The sequence below is a fragment of the Myxine glutinosa genome, chromosome 3, assembly GCF_964187855.1.
Source record: "Myxine glutinosa chromosome 3, kmMyxGlut1.1, whole genome shotgun sequence".
Classification (NCBI taxonomy): Eukaryota; Metazoa; Chordata; class Myxini; order Myxiniformes; family Myxinidae; genus Myxine; species Myxine glutinosa.
In genome coordinates this window covers 91,695,079-91,717,455 of record NC_136263.1, presented here as the reverse complement: position 1 = coordinate 91,717,455, position 22,377 = coordinate 91,695,079, and the positions used below count along the sequence as shown (strand labels likewise).

Sequence of the window (22,377 nt, the reverse complement as noted above, 5' to 3'; positions counted from 1 at the left end):
CAGAAACAACCTCAAGTAGGCGTTTCTTATAACTGTCTACCTGTCTCTGACATCGACTGGGAGAAATTTTTTCCCACTCCCCAATGCAGAATTATTTCAGCTGTGCGATGTTTGAGGGGTTTCTTGCATGCACAGCTCGTTTCAAATCCCCCCACAACATCTCGATGGGATTTAAATCCGGGCTTTGTCTTGGCCATTCCAGAACCCTCCATTTCTTTCTTTTCAGCCATTCCTTGGTGGATTTACTGGTATGTTTACGGTCATTGTCATGTTGCAAGGTCCACCTTCGGTTGAGCTTCAACTTTCCGACAGATGGCCTCACATTATCCTCAAGCATCCTCTGGTACAATGAAGGATTCATAGTGGATTATATGATGGTGAGCTGCCCAGGCCCTGATGCAGCAAAGCTGCCCCCAAACCATAATATTTCCACCACCATGCTTTACAGTTGGTATCAGGTTCTTGTGGTCAAATGCTGTCTTTGGTTTTCGCCAAACATGTCTTCTGGTACTGTGGCCAAATAGCTCTACCTTTGACTCATCTGTCCAGAGCACATTGTTCCAGAAGTGCTGGTCTTTGCCTCGGTGTTCATTGGCAAACTTTAGTCTTGCCCTGATGTTCTTTCTGGACAGCAAAGGTTTCCTCCTGGCACACCTCCCATGTAGATCAAATTTGTGCAGCCTCTTTCTAATGGTAGACTCGTGCACTTTGACATCAACAGTGGCAAGAGCTACCTGTAGGTCCCGTGATGACATTCTGGGGTTCTTAGAGACTTCTTTCAGCATCTTGCGGTCTGCTCTCAGGCTGAACTTGCTGGGGCGGCCTCGCCTGAACAAGTTGGCAGTTGTTTGGAATCTTCTCCACTTGTAGATGATCTTCCGGTCAGTCGAATGATTGATTTCAAATTGTTTGGAGATCTTTTTGAATCCCTTCTCAGACTCGTAGGCATCTATAGCCTTCTTTCTGAAGGCCTCAGAGAGCTCTTTTGATCTAGGCATGGTGACGCCGCACACTTCAACAACAAAGAGTAATGCAAACTAAATGTCTGAGGTTTAAATTAGACAGGTTCCTCCAAGATCCTCTCCAACGATGTTCTAATCATTTGCACCTGAGCTGGTGCACCTGATTCTAATTTTAGGTATTTGAAGTAGTGATAAATGTAGGGGTGTACTTACTTTTTCCACATGTGAAATTTGCATTTATGTTTATTTAAATTATACAATGGACTACAAAATGTAAATGTTTCATGATATTTGTCATATTATATCACCTTTATCTATCAATATTGTTGAAACTAGGGCATGCCCGTACTATATCTATATCTAAAATTATATCCCCCCCCTCTATTTACATGAAATGGTTTGGTCCAAAGCGAACGGCTTGCGAGTGGTGACAATCCCCCCCCTCTATTTACATGCAATGGTTTGGTCCAAAGCGAACGGCTTCCGGAGTTTGGTAAAGAAATCGCCATCGCGTGCACAAACGCGCAGGAAAGCGAATGAATCGCAAATTCGTTTTTATTAGTTGTAAAACATAGTTTAACGCCAACATAGTTTGCAAACGTGAAATAAATGAATACGCTCTCAAATGTGCCATCCGAGGCAGAGTGTGCCCGCCACGTTCGGCACACGCGATCGTTCGCTGCTCTCTGATTGGTTGAATCGTTTTTTGGACATAGCTCGGTAAGTAATTGTCCGATTAATATGAAACCTTGAAAAGGCACATCCTCGGGTCCCCAGCAATATACCTGGCAAGTTAAAAGTATATCGGACCCGTGGTTGTCGAGAAACAGCGGTCACAGACAGACAAACGTACAAACGTACAAACGTACAGAGATTACTGGAATTATAGATAGATGAAGATCAAATAGCTGTATGTTGAAATATGTTGAAAAAGTCAAAACTTTACATGGGGTGTACTTACTTTTTCAAGTGACTGTAGGCATAGAAAAAACATGCTTTTCACTTTGCGAGTGTGGGTTAATAAAAGCAACCTCAACATGGGAGAAGGCCATCAGGCCCATCTCATGGCCTCACTGGTGAAATGACTGGTGAATGAAGATAACCCTGCACAATGGGTGCCGATCTATGGTTATTTGGCTGTGCGCTGTCCTTTTTAAATTATCAGTGCCAAATAAGGAATCAGCATGTGTCATTTTTAAGTATTTGGTATGACTCGGCCATAGCCAGGTTTGAAACACTGACCTTCCAGACTCAGAACGGATGCTCTAACCATGACACCACTGAGTCGGGTTACTCTGTGTGCTAGGTTACTGTGCCCTCCACCCCCAACATTCCATGCTCCTCTCTCCCCCTTTTCTTGTTTGGTCTTTCCCTTACTTGTTTTGTCCAACTGTTGCCACAGTGTCAATCGTTCGCCTTTTTACCTCTGCCACAGAAGGTGTATGGAGGTTATGTTTTCACCCCTGTCTGTCTGTTTGTTTGTGAACAAGATATCTCAAAAAGTAGTGGACAGATTCCCACGAAATTTGGCAGAGAGGTAGTGTATGTGACAAGGACGAAATGATTAGATTTTGGTGAAGATTCGTATTCGGATCCGGCTAGTAGAAATTTGTAATTGATTCTTCACCATCGGAAGATAGGGCCAAAAACGATATATAGCAGGATATCTCAAGAAGTTGTGGACGGATTTGGACGAAACTTGGTGGAGAGGTTGCGTATGTGACAAGGAAGAATTGATTCGATTTTAGTGAAGATCTAAACACGGCTAGTAGAATTTTTAAAGTGATTTTTCACCATTGAGTGATAGGGCTAAAACTGATATATAGCAAGATATCTCAAAAAGTTATGGACGGATTCGAACGGAACGTAGTGGACAAGTGTGACAAGGGCGAATCGATTTTGGTGAAGATCTGAATATGGATTCGGATATGAGAGTTATTTTTAAATGTTTAGTGATTCTTCACCATTGAGAGATAGGGCGAAGAGCGATATATAACATGATATTTTTAAAAGGTTGTGGATGATTTATGACTAAACTTGGGGGGTGAGTTGGTTAGGTGAGATGAACAAGCCGATTAGATTTTGGTTGAGGTCCGAATCCAGATCTGGCCTATCGGTGGGATACAAAACCAACTGTTCAGCCTGGCGTGGGAGGTATGCACTCCACCGAGTGCCGTTCTCGTTACCCTTGTGACCTCACTCTTCCATGAGCTGAGTTTTTGTATAATGGACGGATATAATTTATGCAATTTTTGTATGAATGAGTCGATCACGTGGGAACTGAATCGATTCTTCCTAGTTACCCATGTGACCTCGCTCTGAGTTTTTGTAAAATAAAAAGTTTATACACTTGGAGGAGCTAATCAAGACAACAATAAAACACCAATATTTGTTAATTTATGATAATTTAAATTAGAACGTCATGGGGTGGAGTGCTTACCTCTGCAAGGCTTAACATTTTACGTTTGCATCTCACTCACAGGCCGGATCTAGATTCGGACCTGAACCAACATCTAATCATGTCGTCCTTGACACATACAACTTTTTGAGATATCATGTTCACAAACAGACAGACAGCCAAGGATGAAAACATAACCTCCATCTACATTCAGTGGCGGAGATGTTTCTATACAACGTGTTTCTATGCAATGTAATAAGATGTTTCTACACAACGTTAATGTTAAAAGTAGGGCATCAAAACAGAAATATGCAGATTGTTGAAGAATTTTATGAGTTTGCTCAACAAGGTGTTGTGATGGCATGAACGAGAAAGGCATGGACGTCACGACCGCAAAATAATAATCCACATGATCGATACACACGGGACATCACGAAGCATGGTGCGCAGCTCTTGGCCAAGTTTATGGATGTAGGTCCATTTATCCTCCAGCACCGGCTGCCCAGTCAGGTGTACGTTGTCAACAAACAGCTGAGCCTCGTCGAATAACCATTGCACTACGAATACTGGAGCTGTAGAGTGAGAGAGGATGAGATTATTCATTACCAGGCCAAATAATATTTTTATGATTTACAAGTATTCAATCAATCAACCCTTTAATGGGTGTGGATGACTGTAGGTGGTCCATAATGATGTGCAACATTTTATCTCACAACAATATTTTTTATTATTGGTCGATTTTTCTTGTTTTGTCTATTAATATTCAGGGTTAGTTACATTTTTGTTTCATATACATTTTTTTATTTAGTCAAAAAGGTCAACTTCAAAAGTCAAAAAGTCAAAAACTTCAACAAGCAATAATGAGCGATATAATTAGTGGTTTATGAGATGCTCAATCCAATACCACACCTCTGGAAGACAACTGCCTTACGGACACTGAAGTTGTTGACTCGGCTAAGGACTGGAGCTGGTGTGCGTCTGATGATGTTTTTCAACTCATGCATTGTGTGTTGGTTGATTTTGTAGACTTTAGCTTTGAGCGACCCCCATAGGTCATAGTCGAGAAGAGACAGATCCAGGGAGTCTGTCATGGTTTTTCCGTCCATAGAGAAATGAGTCGATCACGTGAGAAATGTCTGCTCAAAAAACCAGCAATAGACAAATGTGGTGGTACACCATCTTGCTGGAAGATGACTGAATTCATAGTGATGTCTTGCTTCCTTCGCAGTGTCAGAAGGAATCTTCACTGCAGCATATCCATATATTTGTTGACAGTCACTGTTTCTCTGGCTTCGCTCTCAAAGAAGAAAAGTTAAATTATACCATCACATCCGATAGCACACCAAATCATTACTTTCGAAACAGAAACTAGTTGCTTCATATGTTTGTGCGGTTGGTGCTCTGCCCCAAATTGCATGTTCTGTTTGTTCAAGTGGCCGCCATGATGGAAGTGGGCAGTGGGTCTCATCATTAAAGAAGATGTTGTTTCAAAAATCCTGATTTTCTTCATAACACTGGGCAATGGTGGTGCAAAAGTCGAACCACTCCCACTTATGAGTCCCCTACCAAGAGGGGACTGTAGGTTTGTTCTCCATCTGTCTGTCCATCCATCCCACCTGTCGTTTTCTGCGCTTATTTCCATGCCCTTTAACATATTCAACTGAAACTTGGTGCATAGCTTTATTATCATAAGTTACAAAACAAGTTTGAGTTTTGGGATGTTTCGCCATTTTTCACGGAGTTGTGCCTTTTTGAGGTTGCAAAATATCACATATTATACATGGGTCCATTTTCAGCTGACTCGCACCCCACTGCTTTCCACCCAATGGCTGGACAGCTGGCCAGACTCCACCCCAAATGAAGCAGCATTGAAGAAGCAGCAAATGAACAAATGAAGAGATCGGCAGACCTCAGGCCTTTGGACTGGGTGTTGGTTCATGGCCCAGTGCAATTGGAATGATCCCAGGTACAGTGTATAACCACGATGTATTATATATGCTCATAAGACGTACGCATGTTTTTGTTTCATGTATGTACATCGGGTTGTTTTTTTTATTATTGGCCGCACCGAATGCGACATTATACACCACCCAAATAAAGGGATGCATTCATTGGCGTGAAATTTTCCAGACTTTTTCCCCTTACCCTTTTGCATATTGAACTGAAACTTGGTAGGGGATATGTATTGCAAAACAATTCTCATTTGATTATTTCAGTCTAGTGCTGCAGTAACTATATCTTGTATGGATACAGTTTAAATTAGATTGTCGTGTATGATTCTGCCAATGGTCGTGCAAGACGTTCCCATCAGCTGTGCAAGACAGTGCATCAACTTTCTCAGAGAAGCCTGCAAAGCTTATCTTCTTGCAGCCTCTATCTTGTCAGGTGTTTTCACTGAATGTTTTTAAATAATGCGACCTTTAATTTGGTTTTTCACATTTTCCCATGTTTCAAAACTTTTCCAAAATAAGTTTGATGGTTTTGTATTGTGGAATTTTTCCACTTAGATAGATCCTACCAAACTGCATTTGGGTAGAAATATGTGACATCATCACCACAAAAGTCTCTAAAATAAGCGTCCACTGGGGCACAGAGAAAATCTTCGACATGGTTGAAACTTCCAGGGGGAAAAAAAACTTTAGAACTTGTTCTCTAGGTAAGCTGAAAATTATAAAAAGGGTCACATTAGTAAAATTATGACAGCTGTTTGAAAGGTTGCGCATCATTTTGGACCACCCGGTATGTATGTATGTATGTATATATATATATATATGTATAATAATAATCTATCTATAATTCCAGTAATCTCTGTGTGTTTGTTTGTACGTTTGTTTGTCTGTGACCGCTGTTTCTCGACAACCACGGGTCCGATATACTTTAAACTTGCCAGGTATATTGCTGGGGACCCGAGGATGTGCCTTTTCAAGGTTTCATATTAATCGGACAATTACTTACCGAGCTATGTCCAAAAAACGATTCAACCAATCAGAGAGCAGCGAGCTATCGCGTGTGCCGAACGTGGCGGACACACTCTGCCTCGGATGGCACATTTGAGAGCGTATTCATTTATTTCACGTTTGCAAACTATGTTGGCGCTATGTTGGCGTTAAACTATGTTTTAAAACTAATAAAAACCCCGGGGGGATTGTCACTGTACTCGCAAGCCGTTCGCCGTTCGCTTTGGCGTTGCGAATGGACCAAAACATTTCATGCACCAAACCATTTCATGTAAAGCGTTCGCCGTTCGCTTTGGCGTTGCGAATGGACCAAAACATTTCATGAACCAAACCATTTCATGTAAATAGAGGGGGGGATATAATTTTAGATATAGATATAGTACGGGCATGCCCTAGTAATAATAATAATAATAATAATAATAATAATAATAATAATAACAATAAAGGAGTCTTATATAGCCCCATCAAGCAGAGTAAACTACCCTCATGGCGCTTTACATTATCATGCGAACGCACACACACCGCACACACACACACAAACATACACACACACAGACACACCTTCACTCTTGCCCTATTCCAATCCCTCCCCATTCAAAACCCACAGATGTGTACTCTCCCCCTCCTCCCCCTCCGTCCACCGCACACGTACACAGACATACTCTCGATCTCCGTCCCACCTCAAACCAAAGGGGAAAAACAGGACTTAGACTTTGAAAGACTTGTGAAACAGATAGGTTTTGAGGGAGGTTTTAAAGGCAGGAAGAGAGTCAACATGTCGAACAGAGGAAGGCAAGTCATTCCAGAGCAGAGGTGCAGCAAAGGAAAAGGATTTCTCGCCAAACGACTTGGTGCTGGTGCGCGGCGGCTCTAAGGTCATGGAGTCGTCGCTTGAACGAAGCCGTCGCCGAGGTTCATAGAGAGTGAGCAAATCGGAGAGATAGTGAGGTCCCGTTCCACACAATGATTTATAACGTAGTGTGCAAATTTTGTATTGCACACGAGCAGAGACAGGCAGCCAGTGTAAAGATTCAAGAAGCGGAGTAACATGGTCAGACTTCTTCGCCTTACAGACAAGACGAGCGGCAGAGTTTTGAACCTTTTGTAACTTATCCAAGAGAAACTGAGGGCAGCCAGCATACAAAGAATTACAATAGTCTAGCCTTGAGAGGACAAGGGCACAGACCAGAGTTAGAGCAGCTTGAGGAGTAAGAAAGTGGCGAATGGATGCGATCTTTCGCAGCTGAAAGTATGCTGATTTGCAAGTTTGAAGTACTTGCTTGGAAAATGTCGTGTTACAGTCGAAAACCACACCAAGGTTCTTGGCCGACGAAACAAAGTTTACATCGGTTTCACCAACATGAATAGTTGTAGGAAGTGAACATTGTAGAGGACATCTGTGCGATCTTACAATCATAGACTCTGTTTTAGCATCGTTCAGCTGAAGTTTGTTTTGGGTAATCCACGCCTTCACGTCGGCAATACAGCCTTCTAACACTTCAACAGTGGGCACGATTTGTTGAATCGTGCTTCCTTTGTACAGCTGATTGTCATCCGCAAAGGCGTGGTGATCAACTGAATGTCTGGCAACAAGATCAAATAGAGGCTGAGTGTACAAAAGAAAGAGGATAGGTCCCAGGACTGAGCCCTGGGGAACGCCAAAGGAAAGCGGAGAAGGGGCTGATTTCTGGCCATTGACAACAACTGTTTGCACTCTATCAGTAAGATAGGACATCAGCCAAGAAAGGGGAGTACCAGTTATACCAAATGTGATTTCAAGACGACGAATTAAGACACTATGGTCAATCGTGTCAAAGGCGGCAGACAAGTCCAAAAGAGCAAGAACGGAAACCTTACCACAGTCAAGAGAGGTCAGAAGATCATTGGTTATTCTTAGCAGAGCGGTCTCGGTGCTATGGCCTGGTCTATATGCTGACTGGCGAGAATTGAAAAGATTATTTGAAACTAGATGGTCATTCATCTGTGATCGCACAATTCTTTCTGTGATCTTTGACAGGAAAGACAGGTTGGAGATAGGACGGTATTTTTCATGTCGTTAAGGTCAAGGGTGGGCTTTTTAAGAAGTGGTTTAACAAGAGCTTGTTTAAAGAGAAGCGGAAATGAACCCGTAGTCAGAGAATCATTGATAACTGCAGTAATAAATGGGAGGAGGGTGTCCAAACACTCAATAAAAAAATCGGTGGGAAGGGGGTCAAGATCACATATTTTTGTGTTTGACTTGAGGATTGTACATTTGACAATTTCCTCAGTAACAGGAGTAAACGAACTAAGAGGTCGTCCGTGAGAGCAGTGTTCAGCATCATCGAAGGAAAGGAGTGACTGCTTGTCAAGATTGTTTCTTATTGGCTGAATTTTATTGTAAAAGAAATGCAGGAAGCGTTGGCGTAGTTCGTTTTGAGGAAACACAGTGGGAAGAACGGATTTATTTTTGGTGGCAAACAGGCGGTTGGTAATGCTGAACAGTTGCTTGCAGGAGGAGCTCCTAGTAATCCGATCAGAAATATATGACGTTTTAGCTTTCAGAATGATTTTTATGACGAGTCTTTTAGCTATGTTATACAACTGTTTATGGACTGTGAGGCCAGTCTTCAGCCACTGTCTCTCGGCATGTCGTCGTTCCTTTTTGGCAGCCCTGACTTCGTCGCTGACTGCGCTGAACCACGGAGTACTCCTGCGTCTGGGAACGGCACGCCGTGTCGCTGGAGCATGACAGTCCAACGCTGTGCGGAGGCAACAGTCGAGGTCTTCTGCAGTGACATAGGAACGGCCAGAGAGACGGGTGTGAAGGTCCTCTTTAAAGGCGGAACGGTCGAAGGCACGAATGTTGCGGGCAGTGATGAAGGTGGGCTGAAGATGAGGAACAGCAATACTCAGGTGGCTGGTGACACAGAAGTGGTCCGAGGTGATAGCACATGTCACTGACATGGACTGCACCAACTGATCATCGCATCTGTGCAATAACCAATCCAGGATGTGTCCTTTAACGTGTGTAGGTTGGGAGACAGACTGAGACAGACTAAAAGTAGAAAGGAGGTCAATGATCTTTGAAGTGAGAGGATGTTGTGGTTGGTCGTAGTGGACGTTGAAATCTCCAAGAATCAAGACGAAACCAGGAAGAGTATTGCAGTGGTCGAGCAGATTAGGAAGCTGGGTCACGAACATAGAGTCGGTAAGCTTGTTTTTCCGGTTAGGTGGAGGTCGGTAGAGGCAGAAGAAATGAAGAGTGTTTTCTGACAGAGTGAAGGTGACATGGGCTAGCTCGTAGGATGAATGGTCGAACGAAAAAGTCGTGGTGAAGGAGACAAAGGGAGAGAAGTTGTCTCTGTAAATAACAGCCACGCCCCCACCCCGAGAGGAGCGAGGAAATGACTGCAGGGTGTATCCAGGTGGGGTGAGATCAGCACACCTCGCTTCGTCGCCACTGGGTCGGAGCCAAGTTTCGGTCAGAAAAAGCACGTCAATATCATTATCTTGAATAAAAGAGGTAATTTTGGTTCGCTTGTCAGGACTACTTACAGACTGAGCGTTGAATAAGGCGAGATACAGGTCAGAACGGTGTTGTTTTGGTGCTGTGTATGTTCTACAGGGATAGATGAGGTTATTGAAGTTGACAGGGGACACTTTTTCGCAGGAATTATTAAAATGTGGGCCGGGCCGTCGCTGGTCGCGAAGAGAAATCACAATCGGTATTTTTCTCTGCTTTCTCCTCCCGCCTCGCTTTGTGCGTTTTCTCGGGAGACCAACGCCGATTTCAAGTTCTCTGAGGCCTGACACGAGTCCAGGAGTCAATCGAGTGGTGTTGTTTAAAGACAAAAGTTTTTGCCGAGTGTAGCGAATAGGCCTCGGGATAGAGGAGTTAGAGCGGATAGTCAAGCTCGGTACATGCAGCGGTGCGTGCAGAGGTGGGGCGAGCGATGGGGCGAGCGGTGGGGCAAGCGGTGGGACGAGCGATGGGGCGGGCGATGGGACGTGCGATGGGGTGAGCGGTGGGACGAGCGATGGGGTGGGCGATGGGCCGGGCGATGGGACGAGCGATGGGACGAGCGGTGGGACGAGCGGTGGGACGAGCGGTGGGACGAGCGGTGGGGCGAGACGGGGAAAAGAACTGTCTTGTTGAGAGGCCCACACCGGGGCTGCGTGAGGCTCAACGAAAAAACATGGTGGGTACTTACAGTTCGAAATTTTCAACACTGGTGGCGAGTAAAAACCAAAGTGCTGCAAATCTCACGGGCAGACACACCGCCATAAGCCAGGAAACGAAACAGGGATCCATCACAATCATTCACACAAAGCACAACACGACAGCACACGCCAAATCCAACAGAATCAATCAAATACACAGGACGACCGCCTCAGCTCAGCCTGCTAGGCGAATGACCCGGAAGTAAAAATTTTACGTGGAGTAACGTGGAGTGCCTTTATACAATATATATATATACAATTTTTTTTTTATCTCCAATGCTCTTCTATCCAAAGAAGGCTGCATTAAGCAACCAATTAAAGTTACACCAGGTGAACCCTTTGTTGCTGTAATGGATACAGTTACCTTGCATAGCTTTTCTTGGTTGCTTTAAGCAGCTTTATTTTGCTGGAAGATAATGTGGGTTAATTTATGGAAATCCTAACCTCCTGGGGTAAGTTGTTCGGTGAGAGCTGATTAGTTATTCCCTCTAATTAAGGGTCCCTCTTACTAAATATTCCTCTACTGTATATATATATATCTTAGTATATATATACAGTAGAGGTCTTAGTCTTAGTCTTCCCCAAGTTCAGGACTTCCGCTGAACTTGGGGACGACTAAGAAGAAGACCTTTGTTTGGTCGAAAGCTTGTCGAGAATTAGAGATCGACCGTCCTGAAGCTACGTCCCCGTCTGATTTAATCTTCCGATTATTTATTTAATGCAAATGAGACGCCCTGCTCGTACTGTGGAGTTTCTACTATTTCTCACAGTTATATATATATATATATACATATATATATATACTTTTTTGCATTAGCAATAAAGCTAAATGAAAGAAAAACATAAAAAAAGCAATTGATGAACTTTACTCTTCGTTGAATTAACGGTCTAACATCAGAATTTTTTTCTTTTCATTTGAGTTCACCGCCAAAAATAACTTTCACAGGAAGAAAATATTTTCTAAAAATAAGAAAAATTTTCTTGAAATAAGAAAACCATTATAACTTTTCTTGAAACTAGAATTTTTTTCTCATTGTTTTCTTGTTTCAATAAAACTTTTCTTATTTTAAGAAAATATTTTCTTACTAAGAAACTTGTTATTGGCAGTGCTCTCTTCCACACCGTCATTCCTTGTGAAAAGGAACTCACTCTGTAACACTGGGAACAAGTTGTATCCAAAGAAGCATTTCCATTGATCTCCTTGAGGGATTTTTTGTTTGCAGCTGTCCGGAACAACCCCATTCCAGTACCTGGTTTGAGGGAGAAATTTTAATGAGTACAATGTTATCAAACTGACCATTTATCTTCATTAACTTCGAGGGTATGATGCAAACGTCGCAATGCTCTTACTTCATTCCTCGTTTGATTGCGTCCGGAGGCAAGCAATATGGCTCGATGCAGTCAGTGGGCATGAAATGCTTGCTGTCCACGAACCATCCTGAGTCTGCAAGGCCCCGCACATTTGCAGCTACGCCAAGCTGCTCCAGTAAATCTGCCACACGGTCCACGTTCAGCAATACACCTGTGCCACCAGCACTGTACAAATTCAGGAAGCACATTTCCCATGAGTGATTGCACGATAATTAAACTTCCAAACTTGCACTCTATTGCATAATAGTGTTTCTCAGATTATAACCAGACCAATTTATATGGCACTCACTGTTAATAAGAGCTTTAACAGAGCACATTATTGGAAAAGGCAACACAATTAGCTCAGTTGGAAATATTAAAATCTTAAACCTCTTTTTGTAAGGTTCTGAGTAATTCCACCATAGTTGTGCATAGTGATGAAAATCCAGAACAAAAAGTGAAGTAGAACGGAACTCGATAGAGCACATACCTCCGCCAGGCTGAACAATTTACGTTTTGTATCGCACTGATGGGCCGGATCCGGATTCGGACCTGAACCAAAAACTAATCGGCTTGTTCTTGTGACTTAACCAAGTCATCCACCATGCTTTGTCATAACTCATTCACAACTTTTTGAAACATCATGCTATATAACGTTTTGGCCCAATCTCTCAATTGTGAAAAATCACTTTACAATTAAAAAAAAAAAAACACTATCGGAAACGGATCCGGATTTAGATCTTCACCAAAATGGAATCATTTCGTCCTTGTCACACACCCAACCTGTCCACCAAATTTCGTCTGAATCTGTCGACAACTTTTTGAGCTACCTTGCTCACAGATAGAGAAACAGACAGACGGGTGAAAATATAACCTCCGTCCTCCTTCGGTGGCAGAGGGAATTAAGAGAACCGAATGGTATAAAAACTGAATAAACAGATAAAATATGTAAAATATAAAATATATAAAAGAATATATATATATTAAGATATAAAATACCTTTGCATATAAGGCGAATATGAACTTTATAATACCTTAACCTAATGCAGTACATGGAAAATATTTTTTTACACCACTTGTTGATATTTATTTCATCAGATAATTTCAATGTAGTTTTGCACTATCAAGTACTTTTGTCTAACGAAGTCGTTCGTGTCATCATACACACCTTGTTCCTGCAAGCATGACAAGACGTGCTTCATCCATGCCCTTCGACACAAGATCTTGCACCACTTCGCTCAAGATCAAACCCCCCATGAATGCATAACCATCTGAAAAGAGAGCAACATCATTTCGCATTAGCAAAGGGTCATCGGAGCATAAATTTAAATAAAAGCACGACTTTAGAAACTGTATTAACGAGTTGAATAAAATTTGACAAAAGTCGTTTTGAAGGTAAATAAATTCCAACTTTGATCTTGAAATGTCAATGAAAATATTTTCACCTTTACTCGGCCTTGTGGAGGTTCCACTCCACACATCGCTTGAGCAATAAGGTACAAATCTGTGAATGCAGAATACATAATACGCAATGATACACAATACGATTCAGACACGACATCACAGGAACACATCTCATGGGGCTGGCAGGATAGCTGAGAGGCAAACACACCGGCCTTTGATATAGCAAGCCTGGGTTTGATTCTGGAGCCAGCTATAAATTGTCCAACTGGTGTTTCGCCTGCAGGGTGATGTATCATTGTGTGCACCTGTCCATTGGAAGGACATTAAGCATGAGCACTGCTCTGCCAGCACTGATTTATGGTGGACAATACAGATCCCATGGTGCCGTTTGCCAAGAGGTGAGTTATTGCAGGCACCCTGGAAAAATTCCTGCCAACATTAAGTCAAACATCAGGCCTGGCAAGCCAGTTCGTGAAAGACTTCGGCCAAAAACTCTCCCCACTCCCAGCCGAAACCACAACAAGGTGGGAAACGACGAAATTAATTGGATTATACTCCACAAGAGATGAAATCCATGAAAATACAGGTCAAAAGTGAACACGCCATACCATTTGCAGCATCCTGTCATTCTACCGACTTCAGCACCTGGACTTCAGTAGGAGTCTCACAACTATGAACCAACCAATCCAAGTGTATGTCGTTGGTTGTTATCCCCATATGCGTATTTCAGAAGGTGGAACGGAGCCCTCCCAGGAATCAAAGTATCAGTGTGTGTGTGTGTGTGTGTGTGTGTGTGTGTGTGTGTGTGTCTGGTGTTGTACCCTAAGGCAAATCAGTGCTGCAAAAGCAGCACAACGACAGGGATTACAATTACACTGGGTGGTTTATCATTGCCATCGCAGCTGTGTATAGTCATATCACCAATATTGAAATTTGTTCAGGGTGTCAGCAATAACTTGCGTACTCTTCACAAAGGGCAACATGGGATATTAACGCTTATCAAGTAATGCCAGCAGACAGAGAACCCGGCTTAACTTCCATCTGAAAGATGGTTCACCTTGTGATGTAATGACGTGCTTACCAATGACCAATCTGACAATTCATAGTCAGGTCAGGAATTAAACCATGGCAAGACAATTCAATGGTAAATGTGCGAATACCTCTGCACCATCCTTCAGAAACACCCAACTACTAACGGGGCTCATCTGAGCAATATCTCAGGCACCTTTTGAGCTAGAAAGCTGATATTAGGACACGACAGTGACCAAGTGATTTGGCTATAAGGATATTTTTGATTTATTGATTAATCAATGAATCGATTATTTCTTACTTGGCAAAAAATATATATATATATTTGCAAGTATGTTGCTCACTCCGTGTGTGTGTGTATGTGTGTGTGTGTGTTTGTTTGTTTGTGTGTTTGTTTGTCTGTCCGCTCAATTATACTTGCCTACAGGACACAATTTTAAACCGATCTTCACGAAACGTTACCAGATGGTAGAGTTCGTGGTCCGACAAAATCCTATATATTTTTGGGGCCAAAAGGTCAAAAGGTCAACATAGGCCAAAGGTCAACAACCATTTCAAATTTCTAAAATCCTCAATTTTCAACCGATTTACTTTAAATTTGAATATGATTTACATATCGGCGAACTGAATTCCACCACCAACTATTTTTGAGATCAACATAGGTCAAAAGGTCAACATAGGCCAAAGGTCAACCACTTTTTTTCAAATTTCTAAAATCTTCAATTTTCATCCGATTGACTTGAAATTTGAATAGGATTTACATATCAGCTAACTGAATTGAACCACCAACAATTTTTGAGATCAGCATGGGCCAAAAGGTCAACGTAGGCCAAAGGTCAACCACTTTTTTTGAATTTCTAAAATCCTCAATTTTCATCCGATTGACTTGAAATTTGAAGAGGATTTGCATATCGGCTCACTGAATTCAACCACCAACTATTTTTGAGATCAGCTTCGGCCAAAAGGACAACATAGGCCAAAGGTCAAGCACTTTTTTGGAATATCTAAAATCCTCAATTTACATCCAATTGACTTGAAATTTGAATGGGATTTACATATCAGCTAACTGATTTCAACCAACAACTATTTTTGAGATCAGCATCGACCAAAAGGTCAAAATAAGCCAAAGGTGAACCACTTTTTTCAAATTTCTAAAATCCTCAATTTTAATCCGATTGACTTGAAATTTGAATAGGATTTACATATCGGCAAAATGAATTCAACCACCAACTATTTTTGAGATCAGCGTAGGCTAAAAGGTCAACATAGGCCAAAGGTCAGCCCCTTTTTTGAATTTCTAAAAGCATTTTCATCCGATTGACTTGAAATTTGAATTGGATTTTCATATCAGCTAACTGAATTCAACCACCAATTATTTGTGAGGTCAAAAGGATTCTCTAGTGAGTGCCATTCTGCTTTGTTCTCTTTTGCCAAGTGTCGCTCTAAGAGTGATTTTTCATTTATCTATTTATTTATTTATTCCCAACAACTTACACCTTCCGATGAAACATTAGTGGTTTGGGTATGCTATTAGTCAATTGATTAAGAAATTAAGTATTTTACGATTATTATTTATTTGCTTAGTTGTAGTTGATAGTTGATAATATTCAAAGAAATATCAAGAATTCGATTATCCAGAACTCATGACAGATATGTTTGTCAGAACAGAACTTGTAGGAAATGAAACTGATATAAGATATTTGCTCTTAACAATCAGCAAATTGATTGGGCAACAGATGTTGAACTAATTATCAAGATCGTGCTTTTGAGAGCCAATTTCTCGGTCAATTTCCGAGGGAATCACATCAAATATGTTATCATCGGATGAAACTCCTGTAGGGGTCTCCATATTACTTACAGAGGATGTTTCTTCAACAGACCCCTTTTTTGTCCCCACTACAGCAAAATGGTACAGAGGTGATGCGCTTCCTTTGAGTCATCTAGTCTAGGTTCGTATTGCCGACTATACATATGATAAGTTTGTCAGATCAGTTATTCGCAGGGATAATATTGCATCACAAAGTGCTCCATCTCTCGGGTGGACATTAAACCAGGGCTATATCCAGCATTAGCAGTTAGATTTTAAATATCCCAACCGTGTCTTTTGATGAAGAGTACCTGAGTTACAGCCAACACCAGAAAAATTCCAAATATTTTTCTTTACATATAGAGGCATTGCATCAGTGGCACAGACACATCTTAGTAATGATGCACCCATGTGTGGGGTAGCCCACAAAAAACCCATGCACTGCCCACATGGGCAACCCAGTTGGCCCCCAGGTGGAGCCTATGGATAAATCCAACTGGGGCCTACGTGGGGGAACACACTTGGGACCCACAAGTTAGCCCACATAGGACTCATATGGACCCCAGCTGGGCATGTTGGCAGGGCAGTGGGCCAAGTTCATAATTTAATTCCACTGCCTATGTATTCACTAATGACAACCACCACCAAGGCAGCCACAGGTTGTCGGGTTTTTGGGTCCTAGGGGTTTTACGGGTCTTTGGGGTTATATGGGTCATTGGGTTCTGAAGGGTGTTTGGGTCTGAAGGGTCTTTGGGGTCTAAAGAAACTTTAGGGTCTGAGGGGTACTTGATCATTATGGTGGTGCAGTGCTGTTTATATAATAAGGAACCTTTGACCAGTCTCCAGTATGTTATTCTATTCCATCAGATATATGTTTGACCAATATTCATTTATGAACTCGGTCTACTGGGTTCCATCTACTGGTTGAGGCATGAATATGTTAAATTTTGTACCCTGCAGATTAGGACAGCAATTATGAATTTGGCCAGATAGAGTACACAATGGCCTGCTCTTTTTAAGGGCACAATGGAATAGCAAAATTTTAAGCAGGTGTAACATCCAAAAGACTGCTCACTGATTGATTCAATGCCCTGCATGACATTGACAGTTTCAAGTTTTGTCAGAATGCTAACCCACATGAGACAGACCAAATTATTGAGTATGCTTCCTCTGAGCTATCCTATATAAGCATATGATGTAAGCATACTCACCTCCTCCATCCACAGAGGGAATTGGGCCTGCATTTTCAATTTATAATTATTGCATTGTTAAAAAATTCATCGAAATCCTACAATGATATTTAAATGCCCCTAAAAAAAAACAAGAAAACCTGATACTTGTTATTAAACAATTGATTATTATGAGACTCCCTTATACCCTTCAATTTCAAGTTCAATTTATTGCGATTTAGTGGGCCTATCTGCATCATGGCCACTGTTAAAATGCACATCAAAAGTTCGAATCAATTTTAAGCCTATACCACTGTAAATCTAAAGCAGGTTATCTGGGAATCCGACACAGCTTAATGTTTTGGAAGCAATTCAAACATAAATGGCTGAAATCATCACTTACAATGCTCTCAATCAATATATAAATATCTAGGGTCTTTGGGAGAGATAATCAATTATAATATACAAATGATGTTTGTGGATCAAAAATATTACTTACACTATGTTGGCATTCCACCAGTGTGGGTTCTCCTCCGGAGATGCAGACAGAATTCCCTGCCCTTCAAAACAAATGGAACATTCGAGCATCAAAGGCATTCCACCCACATCCATTAAATCACTGGATTTCTCACAAATTCAATTTTGATTACACAATCACCGTGTTCTGACACATTCGATCAAAAGGCTGATTAAATTCTGGTGTAATTTTACAATGATTCATCAATGGTCCCAAGTTCAGCAAGAATGGCACGAGGTAGAGCCAGGCTGAATAATTTACGTTTGGTATCCACTGATAGGCCGGATCTGGATCCAGACCGGAACCGAAATCGATTCAGCTTCTTCTTGTCACCTACCCAACTCATCCACCAAGTTTTGTCATAATCCGTCCAAAACTTTTTGAAATATCATGCTCCATATCAGTTTTGGCCCAACCTCTCAATTATAAGGAATTACTTTAACATTGAAAAAAATACTCTATCCGGAAGCAGATCTTCACCAAAAATGGAATCAATTCATCCTTATCACACTGCCAACCTGTACACCAAGTTTTGTACGAATCTGTCCTAACGTTTTGAGATATCCTGCTCACAGACAGACAATCAGACAGAAGAAGAGGAAGACCACTCATTTTTGCATTTTCAGAGGGATAGGGCTGCCGAAGTAGTTTCTTGGCTATTGGGCACAATCCTGGTCGGGTCGCCACTCCGACGCAGGATACTCGAATGGCTCATTCATCCCAGTACCCTGGTACTCATTTTGCTGAACTCAAAAGGATGACTGGCTGAGTCAACCCACCTGGTGTTAATTCAGCAGCTGACAAAGGCTTGAACTCAGGACAGTAATATATTAAGCCAGCTACCTTAACCGTTAAGCCAACAACAGGCTTACAAACAGACAGGCAGGGGTGAAAACATAACCTCCGTCCACCTTGGGTGGTGAGGAGTTAACTAATCAGCAACGACTCAAGAACATAAATGAGGAGAATATTAAAATCTCACACACTGCTTCAGTGTGACCTATGGCAGAGTTGAGTAAATATTTGTGCATTTAAACAATCGTTTATTGAAGGCCAGAGATAACAATGCAGAAACAAAATTAGTTGCACTATAATCGGTCTCGATGTCTCCATGACTGACCGTTTCATTTGTCCATTTGTCCTAATGTCCTTGTAAGACATTTAATATATTTACAAGCCTTAGCTCACTGTAAGAAAAAATGCATCAAGTAAAATAAGTAAGTAAAAGTAAAGTTGAGTCAGAAGTAAGTAAAGGGCACTTAAAAAAAAAAATAACCACCTTTAGAGGCCATTTTTCCCCGCAAAGCGGGGGTTGGCCTTTTTCGGGGACCGTGGTTGTTGTTGTTTTTTTTGGTCCCCTTGTTGAAGCAATTTTTACGTTTGAACTGAACTGAAAGACTGAAACTGAAAGACTTTGAGCTGAAACTGAAACTGAAACTGAAACGTTTGAACTGAAAGACTTATTGGCTCAAAATCATATCTCGATAGGACGAGATTGGGCTCAATCCGATATCAATGATCCATAGAGTCCTGGACTCAACAGCATGAAGTAAAAGTATTGTTCGTGGAATAATGGAGTCAACATTGAAATTGGGGACACATACTACAGCTGTATAGGCACTTACAACGTAAAGACCAAGTAAGGCCTTACATTGATGGAAAATTCCCTGGAAGACAGACTGATTAGAAATAACTCCAGGAAAGCTTAGTGTTGGATGGGTACCATGGTGTTGTGATTAGACACACTGAAGTCATACATTTCAGGGGGTTTTTTGGGGGGTTTTTTGTATACAAGATCGAGGCTCATGTAAGAGCTAACATTAATCACAAAAAGACTAACTGACACATAAAACATAACATAAAGGGAGCGGGAGACAAGATGGGGAGAGAGAGAGAGAGGAAAGCACACAAACACAACATTTGAGAGCAGGGACATCAGGAGATCTGTGGGAGGAAGTGGGCTTGGGGGGGGAGGCACAGGAAGGGGGGGGGGGAGTGGGAGAGGTATAAAACACATGGACATGGCTAGGACCTCCAGGAAAGAAGTCAGAAATTCAAAAAAGTGGATCTGGGGTGAATTAACGGGGGTAGAAAAGATCAACGTTTTGGATGGGGGAAGATAAGAGATGGTGGTGAACAGCTGTTTTAAAGAGCTGGAGGGAGGAGTGGGATTGGATAGAGTGAGGGAGTTTGTTCCAGAGGTGGGAGAAAAGAAGAATGAAAGAGTGAAGGTGAATAGAGAGTCTTGATTTTGGCAGTTTAACCATAAGAGGGTTGCAGGCAGATCTTGTGCGACCTGTCGGAATATTTTGGGGACAGAGTATAGACAGAGCTGGGGGAGCAAGGCCGGAGAGGAGTCGGTAGAAGACAGAAAGACCACCAACCTGCCTGCGGTGAGTGAGTGAAAGGCTATCACAATCAGCTTCATCACAGGAGATTCCAATGATTCTGAACGCTTTTGTTTCAACAGCGTGAAGCCTAGCTTGGTGTGAGGCAGGAGCACCAGCCCAGAGGGGAGAGCAGTATTCCATTGAGCTGCGGATGAAAGCCTTGTATGTGGTGAGGATTTCAGGTGTGCCAAGGAAGGACTTTGCACGACGGATGATGCCCAGTCGGCAACTGGCTTTGGAGGCCAGCTTGGAAATAAGGTTGTTGGTTTGTTTGTTTTTACAAGTTGTTGGTAGATCTACAACATAGATTCTCATAAAAGAACAAGGTGATGGAAGGTATGAACCTGAGAGTAGGGCAGTGGAGAAAGTCGTGGATACAATAAGAAAGGGACTGATTGCATGAACACAGAAAGGAGATGCATCATCTGATTGAAGGAGGGAAGAGTGAGATGGCACATCCTCTGGAAGGCATTTCCACATACAGAAGTGAGAAACAAAAGAGGTGAGGTCTTCATTCAGCCTGGATTTTGGAAAATTAACGAGGAGGGTTTGGTACTTGAAGAATGTATACATCCTGGAGTTTTTGGTCAGGAGAGAGAGAGAGAGAGAGAGAGAGAGAGAGAGAGAGAGAGAGAGAGAGAGAGAGAGAGAACGAACGAACGAACGAGAGAACGAAAGAACGAACGAGGGAACGAGAGAACACAAAATGAGCTGTACCAACGGAGGGGTAAAAAGAGAAATAGAGAGAGAAAGGGAGGCCGTCAATCTGCCTGGGATGTTAAAGCAGCCTCATCACGGTATATTCCAATAATGTTGAGAGCTCTTTATTCCAGAGAATCCAGGAAAGACATATGTAATGCTGGGTCCCAGCTCATTGGGGGAGAGCAGTCAATACTCCATTGATGAGAAACAAGACTGGGCCCCACACTGCCTTGGGCCACTACAGCCTCCACTGAAAGAGAATATTCTAGGGTCCCATTGAAAGTGAAGCATTGACTGCATGAGCGGAGGAAGTCAGAATTTCAGGAATGGTATGTGGTCAGTCCAGAAAATGTCAGGGCTAATGGTGGTCAGCCTATAAGTTCAAGAGACCGAACCTCTTCCAGTGGATGATCAAGGAAATAATCTAATTCAAATCTGCAAAAAGGAAGCAAGGGTTCCAGAGCATCGAAGAGGGCGCTTATGTAGATCAGAAACAAGTAATGGCCCAAAACACTGCCTTGGGGAACTCCAGCTGCCACGAGGACAGGAAGGGGGGGGGGGGAGGAAGGGTTCTATAGATAGCAATAGGTTCACTGCATGAGTTGAAGAAGTCAGAAATCCCAAAATGAAGGTGGCCTTCTATGCCAGACGCAGAGAGCTTGGCTAGCAAAGCCAGACGTTGTCAAATGCCCGAGCGATAGCAACCTCCCCCACCCCCTCCTCAAACCATCGACACTCGCGTTCTGTCTGCTCTCATCCACTCTTGTGCAAGCACTTTGTCTCCATGTTCCCCTTAGATCCTTTACAGTATATGAACCTGCAATATCCTCTGTTTTTGAAATACTCCATGAACCTAAATTTCTAAATACAAAGGAAAATGTAAGATTAAGAGTGGAGAGAAAAGTTAAAGGGAATGGAAAGAAGAGGGTTGTGTCACATATATGGCAGTGGGATGGGGTATCAGCATTTCAAACGTTTGAAAATATTATGTGCTGATAGCTTTAGAGGTTTATTTGTGTCAAAGTATGCTGTGTGTGAGTGCTAATTATCGATTTGTTCGGAAACTGGACTACCAACGCAGAGATTATAAGTGGGTTTAAGTATAGATGAAAACTGGTTAACTCTTAAAGTTCTCAGTGCAACTTGGGGTGGGCAATAAAATGGTGTGTGTCATAAAGGGAATGCTACTTACAACCCCAATGCCTGGTGTTGGTTTAACGGTTAAGGTGGTAGGCTAAAGATCTTAGGGTCTTGAGTTTGAGCCCCTGTCATGCAGTTGAAATAACACCAGGTGGGTTGACTACAGCCCATCATCCTTCTAAGGTAGGCAAAATGAGTACCAACTTACTGGGATCATAATCCATTTGAGTATCCTGTGTCGGAGTGGAGTCCCATCCAGGATTGTACTCCTTATAGCCAATGAAACTGCCTCAGCAGCTCCTATGCACCTCACGGCGTGAAAGGAATGGTTATTATTGTTTACTTACAA

At 42.2% G+C, this 22,377-nt stretch overlaps 1 protein-coding gene across 1 annotated transcript in view; it reads right to left on the bottom strand.

Annotated features, from left to right (window-relative positions):
* NOTUM (notum, palmitoleoyl-protein carboxylesterase) overlaps positions 1–22,377 on the bottom strand; it is a 32,688-nt gene that overhangs the window by 5,694 nt on the left and 4,617 nt on the right. Inside the window, exons 5-10 of the mRNA XM_068111497.2 lie at positions 17,779–17,839; positions 13,316–13,374; positions 13,039–13,141; positions 11,871–12,056; positions 11,670–11,770; positions 3,785–3,932 (exon numbers count right to left, since the gene is read on the bottom strand). Of these exons, the coding sequence (XP_067967598.2) occupies positions 3,785–3,932; positions 11,670–11,770; positions 11,871–12,056; positions 13,039–13,141; positions 13,316–13,374; positions 17,779–17,839 (658 nt within the window). The remainder of the gene's footprint in view (positions 1–3,784; positions 3,933–11,669; positions 11,771–11,870; positions 12,057–13,038; positions 13,142–13,315; positions 13,375–17,778; positions 17,840–22,377) is intronic.